The sequence below is a fragment of the Leucoraja erinacea genome, chromosome 13 (genome assembly GCF_028641065.1).
Source record: "Leucoraja erinacea ecotype New England chromosome 13, Leri_hhj_1, whole genome shotgun sequence".
Classification (NCBI taxonomy): Eukaryota; Metazoa; Chordata; class Chondrichthyes; order Rajiformes; family Rajidae; genus Leucoraja; species Leucoraja erinaceus.
This window is the reverse complement of record NC_073389.1, coordinates 47,457,750-47,469,928: the sequence shown is the minus strand read 5'-3', so window position 1 is coordinate 47,469,928 and position 12,179 is coordinate 47,457,750. Positions and strand designations below refer to the sequence as shown.

The following is a 12,179-nucleotide window of genomic DNA, read 5'->3' as shown; positions in this document are numbered from 1 at the left end:
TGGATATGTTTAAGGCAAAGATAGACAAATTCTCGATTAGAACAGGTGTCAAGAGTTATGGGGAGAAGGCAGGAAAATGGGATTAGGAGGCAGAGATCAGCCATGATTGAATAGCGGAGTAGACTCGATAGGCCGAATGACCTAATTCTACCCCTATAACTTGTGAACTTGTGAACCAAAGCAATTATTTTTTTGAAATCTCACATCCCATTCCCACTCTGATCTATCTATCTTTTTCCACCAATCCCACCATAAGCCCCCCACAACCCTGAACCCAGTTTTGTTCACCTTCCTCATTTGGTTCCTCGGTTTCTTCCCACACTCCAAAGATGTACTGTTTATCACTCACACATTTAATTTACTGAGTCCACTATTCCATCTCCCACCTGGTTCTACCTGCCCATCGCTCTTTCTTTTATCACCATCCTTACTTAACAGATTCCAACATCTGCAGCCTCTTGTGTGTCTCCACTTGTCACCTTCCATCCTTTGAATCTACAACCACCCTTCCCTTGCCCCACTTCTCTCTCTCCATCAGCTCCTTTTATCTCTTGTTACCTATCTCTGCCTATCACCCACCAACAGAAGGCTGTGGAGGCCAAGTCAATGGATATGTTTAAGGCGGAAATAGATAGATTCTTGATTAGTATGGGTGTCAGGGGTTATGAGGAGAAGGCGGAGAATGGGGTTTGGAGGGAGAGATAGATCAGCCATGATTGAATGGCGGAGCAGACTTGATGGACCGATGGCCTAATTCTGTTCCTATCACTTATGAACTTATGAACTGCTGTCTTTAAGCCCCACCCATATCAAGTCAATAGTTAAGAGTCAAGAATCATGACTAAAAGTGTTTAACTATCATATGGGACAATTACATATTTTACTTGCTGCAGGATTTAGGGCACATTAATGCAATAACACTAAAAATAAATGAGTTTGAGTTTAGTTGATTGTCTCGTGTATTGAGGTTTTTGCCGCGTACTAACCAGTCAGCCGAATAAATATACAACAAACAATGGTCGGAATGGACTCCGTGGACCCGTCTTCTGTATTGTACCCTTCAATCCATCCAAAAAATTGTTTCTGGCAAGGCCAAAATAATTTCCCTATCCCAGTAAAAAAAAATCAGCCATAAATAAGTCAGTGATTGTGCTTCCCTAATGAATAAAGGTTTGCCAAGATTTTGACCCAGGGATTTTGAGAAAATATATATTTTTAAAAGCTCCATCCATGTAAATTGTTGGGGAATTTGTGGCAGATGGTATTTTTACAGAAATAAAACGTATTCCTGAGTGGTCCACTGCTCTTTTTCAATGTACTGAAAAGCACCACTGTTTTCTGCCGAGAGATAAGACTACACAGTCTTCAAATGTGAATGATTAGTATCAGAACTGGGGTGGCACAGCGATAGAGTTGCTGCCTTTCAGGGTTTGATCCTGACCATGGGTGCTGTCTGCACGGAGTTTGTACGTTCTCCCCGTGACCTGTGTGTGTTTTCTCTGAGATCCTCGGTTTCTTCCCACACTCCAAAGATGTACTGGTTATCCCTACTGTGTTAATGTGTGGAGATCGCTGGTCGACGCAGACTTGGTGGGCCAAAGGGCCTCTTTTCGTGGCTGTATCCCTAGAACTGTAAACTAAAATAAAAGAACCCTTCAATAAATGAAGATGAAAGTGACTTCTGTCTTTACCATCATTTGCCATAATTTGACCTCTGTAGGAAGGGACAATTGCATGGGCATTGAGCAAGAGTGGAATTGAGTTTAGGTGTACCTTGTAACTGGTTTAATGATGGTTCTTACCCAATGTGTCACATGTGCATAAAGGGCACTTTGGCGTGGGGAAGAGAGTGGAAGAATAAGCAGTTACTTCAGTAAGGTTGGGCGCATTTTACCACCACTACTCTCTGTGTAAAAACAATTGCCATGTACGTCTCTATTAAACTTTCCACCTCTCACCTTAGAGCTATGCCCTCTACTGATGGAGAATGTTCAGCCCCCAAGTCCTGAGCTCTGATCTCAACTTTGGTTCCCTTGTCAGGGCAGGTGTTGGGGGCCACTTTCATTCCTGGACCCCAATGTAAATTTGCAGAGTCAAACCCTGGCTGAACCAGGCAGGATGATACAAACGTATTTACCAGAATGACAAGAGGCCACAGTTGGATACAACTCCTGTCAGTCTTATTCCCAGTCCCTGAAAGAAGTCAAACAGAACATTTATTCATTTCCTTGCCCTGTTCTGAATCTTTGTGCTTATTTCTACCTAGCTTTTCTGGGAATTTTCATAAATTCATAAATTACAGGAGCAGAATTAGGCTGTTCGGCCCATCAAGTCTACTCCACCATTTAACCATGGCTGATCTATCTTTTCTTCTCAACCCCATTCTCCTGCCTTCTCCTCATAACCCCTGACACCCGTACTAATCAAAATCTGTCAATCTCCACCTTAAAAATATCCATTCACTTGGCCTCCATAGCCTCCACACTCCTCTGTGGCAAAGAATTCCACAGATTCACCACCTTTTGATTAAAGAAATTCCTCCTCATCTCCTTGCCCAAGGTGCATCCTTTAATTCTGAGGCTATGGCCTCTGGTCATAGACTCTCCCGATAGTGGAACCATCCTCTCCACACCCATCCTATCCAGGGCTTTCACTATTCAGTAAGTTTCAATGAGGTCCCCATCAAACTAGCATGGCATTGAAAATCCAGCATCAATATAGAGCATCGGCAAACAGGAGCTGAACAACATTGCCAGAAATTGTCTTGACTCCAGTGAAGATCTACTATTGAGCTCAAGATGTTAAAATGGAATGGGGTACTTGATCTGTATAAAGGCATGCTGCCCTGCTAATAAGTTAACAGCTTGGATATCCCATTGTGCAGGGCAGTGGGTTGGAAGGAGAAGGTGTTAGTTAAAGTTAGACCTGACTAAAAAGGATAAAAAGATCCATACAGTTACTATTAAATATGTCATGCTTTGATATGTGGTTTCAAGTTGATTCATGTTTAGCAAGCCATTCCCTTCCAGCCTCCGAGTCCTTGTTTCGCTGACCAGAACTTGATCTCTGCATCTCAAGTTCCCTTTGCTAAAAGTAGTCTCGTTAAATGGTTTAATGCTCCTTGGAGACCCCAAATCACTAACATTTTGTTCCGCCAAAAGAACCCCCTACACAGAGTTTTATGTAATGCATCTGTTGTTTTAGAAGGACGTGAAATACATGCTACATAATAAAACATTCATTCCCTCCAATGCTAAGTGTGAGTGTGTGTGTGTGTGAGCTAAGGAATGGCTGTGCGTTCGAATGCATCGCCAGGCTCCCTCATTCTCCCTGCCACCCCCGGTGCCCCAGCCACAGAGCACCTGCATTCCACTCGTAAATATACCATTGATTTTTTTTTTTTGCGCAACCTATTTTTTTGTTGTTTGTGCAGAAACTCACCAGAACACTGCAGTATAGCCAAAGCGGGCAAGATGGTCAACAGCTCGGAGAGTGTTCCTATGAGCTACAGCAACTACATGGAGGAGAAGCACGTACCACCTCCCAACATGACCACTAATGAGCGGAGAGTGATTGTACCAGCAGGTAATTACAGCGAGGGATCATTTTTAAGCATGTGTCTGTGAACAAGCCCAACAGATGGCCTCAAAAAGCCGTACACACGCACACATGGACGCACACCCCGGCATGGGTCAAAACCAGAGAAAAAAACACCTCAAGCGTGACAAAACTGGGTGTTTGCAAACAGAATGCAAAACAGATGGGACTTTCTGTGTAGAAACATGGAACTGCAAATGTTGGTTAATATACAGAAGGCCACAAAGCGCTGGAGTGACTCAGGCAGGTCAGGCAGCATCTCTGGAGAACACGGATGGATGATGGTCCGGCTCAAGACCCATCTTCGGCCTGAAGAAGGGTCCCAACCCGAAAAGCCACCCACCCATGTTCTCCGCTGATGCTGCCTGACCTGCTGAGTTACCCCAGCACTTTGCTTCATGTTGGAACTTTCTTAGGCTTTGCGGTATGGCGGTGATGCTTTGGTTATTTTACTAGGCCGATATTCTAGAGTCGTTGACTAGCATTCTGAGTTCATGTCTCCACGAGGGCAGTTGTGGAATTTAAATTCAGTGAACAATCCCGAATTTAAGCTAATGCACTCAATGACAACACAACCATTGGATAATTGTTTAAAGCTACCTGCTTCACTAACATTTTTGAGGCGATGAAATCCTTTTCAGGCCTGACCCAAAAAAGTATTCAGATCAAAGTGGTTGACTCTTAAAACACCCTCTGAAAAGGACCAGCAAGACTCTCTTTTCAAGAGAAATTAAGGTTGGGCAATGTGCTGCTCTTGCTAATGGAGCTTTAGCCTCGTTTATGATGTTACTGCCTCTGAAACAAAAAAGAAATGGATTTGAATACCATTCCAGATATTTGAACAACCTGAAACTCCACCGAGCGTGGCATTTTTTGAGGTACTGTTCTTTGAAATAACCATTGAACCAAAATCACCCACCCGTTCACTTAACTGAGTACAAGCCACCTGTAGAGCTCTACAAGGGCAACCAGGGGAATTACCTTTGGTGTCCTCATCATCATCATCATCATCATTGAAAAGATCAATGGGCACAATGCCTTACAATGCTATGTACGACAATGATCGCAACTTCTACTGAAGTGTGGATGGCTGTTGGCTCGCCAGGAGTTCATCCGCCCTATGACAGGTCTTGTATTTGGTCCTGCTGGGGGTCCACAGCCCCCTCCTCACCTGGCAAACCAGGTGGGGGAAACAGTTTAGTCACCGACTATCCGACCATGGAGCAGGTAGCACGGGATTACATGGTACCCGTGGCGAGGGGAACTCCCCCCGACCCGTCCTGGACAATATTAATCCCTCAAATTTGAAGAAAACAAATGATCTGATCTGTATTTCACAATTGATTATGGAAGCTGGCTCTGCAAAAGATCCCTGTGGCATTTTCTGCATCATTAGAGTGCCTATCCTTTAACAATAGTTCATTGGGTGGAAAGCATTTTGGGAACAAGCTATCGCGGTAAATAGTGCCATTTCCACACAAACCTTGCTGATTTGTCTTTTTTTCCATCAAGACTTAAAATGACTGCTGGGGTTATTAGTAACACAGTTAATTTCATCAGTTGTAAAGTAATTGTGAAGTCATACCACATGCAATTAATAAACACTTTAATATGGACACTGGTAGAGTTGCTTATCTTTAATTTGTTCAGTTTTCAAGTCAATATAATGAGTGGCAGGATATACATTTATGGACTAATAGGATGTAGAGAATCCTGGAAGAAACCCATGGCAATTGAACACCTACCATCCTTTAGATAGGAGACGAGGAGGAATTTATTTAGTCAGAGGGTGGTGAATCTCTGGAATTCATTCCCACAGACGGCTGTGGAGGTCAAGCCATTGGGCATTCTTAAAGTGGAGATTGGCAGGTTCTTGATTAGTGAGGGTATCAAAGGTTACAGGGAGAATGGGGTTGAGAAGGAAAGATAGATCAGCCATGATTGAATGGCGGAGTAGACTTGATGAACCAAATGAGCCAATTCTGATTCAATTACTTATGAACTTGAGTAGGAAGGAACTGCAGATGCTGGTTTAAACTAAAGATAGACACAAAAAGCTGGAGTAACTCAGCAGGACAGGCGGCATCTCTGGAGAGAAGGAATTGGTGACGTTTCGGGTCACCCATTCCTTCTCTCCAGAGATGCTACCTGTCCCGCTGAGTTACTCCAACATTTTGTGTCTCTCTTCGGTATGAACTTATGACATTGCGGAGGGCAACGTCCGTCATTGGTTTACAATGTTAATGTTTGTGCTTTTGGTTTTATCCACCATTCTCCCCTCCCCTCCCCCCCCCCCCCCCCCCCCCCCCCCCCACCCCCCCCCGCTCGGCTCCCTCCCTCACATGCAGATCCCACACTGTGGTCCACAGATCACGTGAAGCAGTGGCTGGAGTGGGCAGTGAAGGAGTACGGCTTGATCGATGTGGATGTGCCGCTCTTTCAGAACGTGGAAGGCAAGGAGCTCTGCAAAATGACCAAGGAGGATTTTCTGCGCCTCACCCCAAGCTACAATGCGGACATCCTCCTCTCACACCTGCAGTACCTCAGAGAGAGTAAGAACGTTCAGTGTCCTTCAAGTCTGTTTGGGCTTAACCTTGCCTTTGTGCAAGTCCAAGTTTATTTTCTCTCACATGCTTAAACTACCACACAAAGTAAAACCTGTCCCATCCTATATGTTGCATTGCGGCAATGTGCCTGGCACATCAGCACTGCTTTACAATTTACTAGTTGTAAAGTCAATCTAAAATGTGTTGTAATGCACTTATTAAGGTGTGGTTATAACATTTCAATAAGATGCTATGATATTTGAATACAAATAATTCCTTTGAATAATTCCTTGGAGCAACCCATTGGCCTTACCCCATATTAGATACCTCCTCTGCTGTTGCAACTCAGACTGGGATACTGTTCCAATGCCTCCTGTTGGGATTCGGAGTTGACTCATTCAGTCAGGCAGAAGATTCTGCTTTAACTTGCAAGGAATGTACAGCACAGTAAGCGACTATTCGGCCAGCGGTCTATCCCAGGGTTTATGCTCTGCACGAGCCTTCTCTTGCCCTTTCTCATCTCACCCCATGTGTCTGTCCATTGCCTCTGTCCTCCTTGTCTGTTCTACTAGCATGGCCTGAAATCTATACACGCCAGTCACCTCTGTTGTGTCACTGGGCACCTAGCTCCTCCTTCACGCCAGTCTCTGACTTGAATTGAACTCTATGTACATGCACGTTCTCGGTGGATTATTATTATTATTATTGTTGTCATGTGCACCGAGGTAGAGTGAAAAGGTTTAGTTTGCGTGCTATCCAGTCGAAGAAAAGACTACACATGATTTCAATCCAGCCGTCCACAGTGTACAGATAAATGATAAAGGGTGCGACACTTAGTGCATGATAAAGTCCGATAAGTCCAATTAAAGATAGTTCAAAGGTCTCCAAAGTGGGAGCGGGGAGGCCAGGAGCATCCTCTCTTTTTGTTCTTCTCTTTTTTCTTCTATGTTATCCAATTACCCTTGGAGAAAATGTTATTTGTGTAGCAGGGCTGTATTTCTATTGTGATGTGTAGTTGTGTGGCTCTGCAGATAAGGAAAAGGAGGTGAGGGTGCAGGGGGTAGGGGGGATGAGGTGGTGGTGGAGGGGGGAGATGGGTGATGCTGGGCTGGAGTTGGAGGAAGGGATTATTACCTGATTGCTAGGAAGAGCTCTCCAGCTATTGGCAACCTATCTTGACATTCTTTAAGATTTTGGAGGCAGGAAATAGCATGGCAGATATTATAGAAATAGGAAGTGACTGATTACATTGATTGGACAGCATTATAGATCTACTACTAGCTAATGTGAATTAGAGGAGTGGATGTGTAGGTAGTGCATCTCTGGATAACATGGATAGGTGACGTTTCAGCAGTCTGAAGAAAGATCTCGTCCCAAAACGCCATCTATCCATGTTCTTCAGAGATGCAGCCTGACCTGCTGAGTTACTCCAGCACTTTGCGTTCTTTAAGGTATTAACCAGCGTCTGCAGTTCTTTGTTTCTACAGGGTGGCATTAGTGGGTGATTCCAACTTCCATTATATTGGCGAGATCGCCCTTAGTGAAAAGCATTTGGGATAGAAACATAGAAAAATAGAAATATGGAAAATAGGTGCAGGAGGAGGCCATTCGGCCCTTCGAGCCAGCACCGCCAATCTTTGTGATCATGGCTGATTGTCCCCTATCAATAACCTGTGCCTGCCTTCTCCCCATATCCCTTGACTCCACTAGGGCCTAGAGCTCTATCTAACTCTCTCTTAAATCCATCCAGTGACTTGGCCTCCACTGCCCTCTGTGGCAGGGAATTCCATAAATTCATGATGGGATGATAGAATGAGATTTGTTAAATGTGTCCGAGAAATATTCCTTCATAGCCCTGCTAGAAATGCGGCGACACTGGGCCCCTCTTCGGGAACAAGGTAGAGCAAGTGACTAAAATGCCAGTGGGGGAGCACTTTGTGACCAGTGGGCATAATTTTATTTGTTTTAAAGTAGTTAGGGTTTCTCCCACACTCCAAAGAAGTACTGGTTTGTAGGTTATTTGGCTTGGTAAAATTGTAATTTGTCCGTTAGTGTGTGTAGGAAAGCGTTAGTGTGTGGGGAACACTGGTCAGCATGGACTCTGTGGGCCAAAGGGCCTGTTTCCACGCTGTCTCTCTAAATTGAACTCAACTAAAGCAATCAGGTGCAGTTCCCAAATCATTGCATAATGATGTGATCAGTGACTTGCTGATGAGGAAGAAGCCTCTTCTTGCAACTTACTTGCGTAGTCAAGGGTTGAGGGTGCTATGGAATGGCAATGTAAAGAGCGGAGAGGGGGGCACAGTACCAGCTATGGCATTGATGCCCATTTACAGACACATTTCAGCCATCTTAGTATTGGCATAACGCCAACCGGAACAATGATGCCAAGCTGCCCCTGTTGGAACATTTTGGTGCTGGAGCGAGATCTTTAACTGAATTGCTCACCTGGTATTGTGCTGTCTTCTCACTGAAAGAGGAATCACTATAAGTTAAATGCAAACACTGACAATCAGAGGAAAAGGGTTAGGAGAATTAAGATAAATGTGAAAGTTGCTGATTTTTATGTCTAAAGAAATGATTCCATTCAAACTTAATTACAAATGATTTTAAGCCTAATGCTAAGGTACTGGGTAATTATGGTTTATTTTCTCGTAAAACCACCGACAGACAGACCCGAATTTGAAGGCCCTGCAAAATTTTGGCCTGAGGCCTCACTGCACTAGGTTGAGGGGGCTACTGGCCATGTTGTGGCTCAAGAAATGCTGAAGCCATTGCAAATAGATCACCTTGAAACTATTTACCGTTATGGTTATTCGAGTGCAATGAGGGGCAACGTTGGTGGAGGATGAGGCATCTGCTGCCAGGCTCTGTAACTAGGGATAAACCCTGCTCCTCTTGACTCTATTAGAGCTGAAATCAAATATTTTCACTCTTTCTATCACTAAGCCATATCCACGACAGGAAAACCTGAGGTCAAAACTGTTTTAAATATAGAGAATGCTGGAAATATTCAGCAGGTCAGTCAGCATCTGTGGAGACAGAAACAGAGTTAAACACAAAGCGATGGAGTAGCTCAGAAAAGTCAGGAGGAATCTGTGGAGGGGATGGACAAGTGACGTTTCAGGTCAGGATCCTTGTTCAGAGTCTGAAGAAGTGTCCCGACACGCCACCTGCCCATTCCCTCCACAGATGCCGCCTGACCCGCTGAGTTACTCCCAATTGGTTTTGTGTTTTGCTCAAGATTCCCGTATCTGCAGTTCCTTGTGTCTACAGAAACTGAATTAATGTTTCAGGTCTATGACCTTTGATCAGAAACTGTTGTGCTTTGTGATTTTTATTTAAGCGGTCATCAAATGGTGACTAATTTAGCAATGCATTTTCAAGTGTTCCTCAGGTTTTCCTCTCCTGCCTGTGGCCAAGGAAATAGCCATCACCGAAAAGGTGAGTCTTTTTCATATACAGCTTGATGGGGAGCCATGAGGAGCAAAAGTCAATCTCCCAGCTCCATAGCACGTTGGAGGGCTAGTGCTAGCCTGTTTATTTACCCCAATAACACCCTCGCCCACCAGCCATTCCCTTCCTTCTTCTCTCCCATTCTGCCAGTAATGTAAGTCAATCTGAAATTCATCTCTTTCATTCGCTTTTCGAACCGCCAACAACTCACTTGAATGATACCAAAGTCCGCTTTCTGGTTAACTTTGAGCTCGCTAAAATGGTCGATGTAGCTGTGTCATGGATGGGGAAGTGACTTGGAATCATGGTGCCATTGCAATCCCTCATACCAAGAGTCGACGGCATGATGGCACAGCGGTAGAGTTGCTGCCTTTGGGCGCCAGAGGCACGAGTTCGAACCTGACTACGGGTGCTGTCTGTTCGGAGTTTGCACGTTCTCCCCGTGATCTGCATGGGTTTTCTCCAGGGGCTCGGGTTTCCTCCCACACTCCAAAGATGTACAGGTTTGTAGGCTAATTGGCTTGGTATAGTAGTAAATTGTCCCTGGAGTGTGTTTATAGATAGTGTTAGTGCACGGGGATTGCTGGTCGGCGCAGACTCGGTGGGCCACAAGGGCTTGTTTCCGTGCTGTATCTCTAAAAGCATAATTAAAACCAAGAGTCAACCTTCATCCGGACTTATCCAAGCAGAAAGCATCCTCTCATCAATTGCATCCAAATGTTGCTTGCATGATTCCATCGTTTTGGTACCAACATCTTGTCCACAGACTTTAAACTTGTTGAATGAATCAGCTTACTCACATCTGGAAGGAGGTAGAGGGAGGGAGAAATAAAAATATATAGAGGGGTGGCATGGTGGCGCAGCATAGAGTTGCTGCCTTACAGTGCCAGAGACCCGGGTTTCCTCCCATCCTCCAAAAACGTACAGGTTTGTAGGTTAATTTGGCTTCGGCAAAATCATAAATTGTTCCTAGTCTGGAGGATAGTGCGAATGTACGGGGATCGCTGGTCGGCGCAGACTTGGTGGGCCGAAGGGCCTGTTTCCGCTCTGTATCTTTAAACTAAAATAACTAAACTAAACTAAATCTGTCCTAAATAAATCCTCCTTCACTTTGATCATATAGACACCTATACTTGTAATATCCTTTCAATATTTCAGGGGCCGTGATCCTCCAGTCTTTCCTAAGGTCCCAAACCTCTATTGATATTGCTCAGTCTTATGGATCTTCTCCAGTTTACTCCTGTTGTATATTCCTGGCTCTCACAGATCAGAAATGGGCAAACCATTCAGAATAAACATGACTTCTTTCAATTTATACACTGCTTTCTGGGCACGAGAGTTCACCGATATTGTTGTTTTGTCAATTGGCTTCTGTTACGCCCACAAGTAGCTTAGTCCTCTTTCAAATATAAAGCAGCAATTGCTGGAAATACTCAGCATGCCAGGCAGCAGTGGTGGGGAAAGAGTACGTTAATGTTTGGTTTGATTACCTTTCATCAGATCATTCATTAGAAGGCTCTGATGAAGACACTAACAGATCAACAGGCCATAAGGTCATGTGATAGGAGCAGAATTAGGCCATTTGGCCCATCAAGTCTACTCCGCTAATCTATCATGGCTGATCTATCTCTCCCTCCTAACCCCAACAAGTACAGGCCAAACATAGATAGACATAGAAGACATCCGATTCAGATTCTGATTCAGATCAGATCCAGATTCATATTTAGATTTAGATTCAGATTATCTTATTGTCATGTGCATCAGGGTGCAATGAGATTCCATGTTCATATGAAGCTCACAGAATAAACAATGATGATAAATACCACAATAAATATTTGTGCAAAACTTCAAAATTGTGCAAAGATTTTAGTGTAATCTGAAGCAGTGCAAAAATATATAAAATAATCAAATGCAATAACAAAATAACTGGATGCAGTGGATTAAAAGTTGGCAACAGCTCATTCGAGAAGTGGGTACAAAATAGGTGGTTGTTTCAGGAGACTAATCCTGTAGCTGTGGGGAAGAAGCTATACTTAAGATAGATACAAAATGCTGGAGTAACAGCTTGTTTAGAAAGGATTTGCAGATGCTGGTTTAAACTGAAGATAGACACAAAAAGCTGGAGTAGCTCAGCGGGCCAGGCTGTATCCCTGGGTGACGATTCGGGTCGAGACCCTTCCTCGTTACCAGTTCTTTCTCTCTAGAAATGCTGCCTGTCCCTGCTGAGTACTCCAGCTTTTTGTGTCTATCTTCTTAAGTCTGGGTGTCTGGGCTTTGAAGCTCCTGTATCTTCTCGCAGAAGGTATAAGAGAGATGAGGGAATGGCTTGGATAGAGTGGGTGTGGAGAGGATGTTTCCACTAGTGGGAGAGTCTAGGACTAGAGGTCATAGCCTCTGAATTAAAGGACGTTCTTTTAGGAAGGAGATGAGGAGAAATTAATTTTGTCGTAGGGTGGTGAATCTGTGGAATTCTTTGCCCCAGAAGGCTGTGGAGGCCAAGTCAGTGGACATTTTTAAGGTGGAGATAGATAGATTTTTGATTAGTACGGGTGTCAAAGGTTATGGGGAGAAGGCAGGAGT

At 44.2% G+C, this 12,179-nt stretch overlaps 1 protein-coding gene across 19 annotated transcripts in view; it reads left to right on the top strand.

The window, feature by feature from the left end:
* The window catches only part of erg (ETS transcription factor ERG), a 211,580-nt gene that overhangs the window by 179,229 nt on the left and 20,172 nt on the right, over positions 1-12,179 (top strand). For 13 of the 19 annotated variants that reach the window (XM_055645153.1, XM_055645151.1, XM_055645150.1 and 10 more), the window contains 3 exons: positions 3,434-3,585; positions 5,946-6,149; positions 9,531-9,587. In XM_055645153.1, coding sequence (XP_055501128.1) covers positions 3,434-3,585; positions 5,946-6,149; positions 9,531-9,587 — 413 coding nt within the window. The remainder of the gene's footprint in view (positions 1-3,433; positions 3,586-5,945; positions 6,150-9,530; positions 9,588-12,179) is intronic. The other 6 variants (XM_055645160.1, XM_055645159.1, XM_055645149.1 and 3 more) reach the window with 1 other exon arrangement.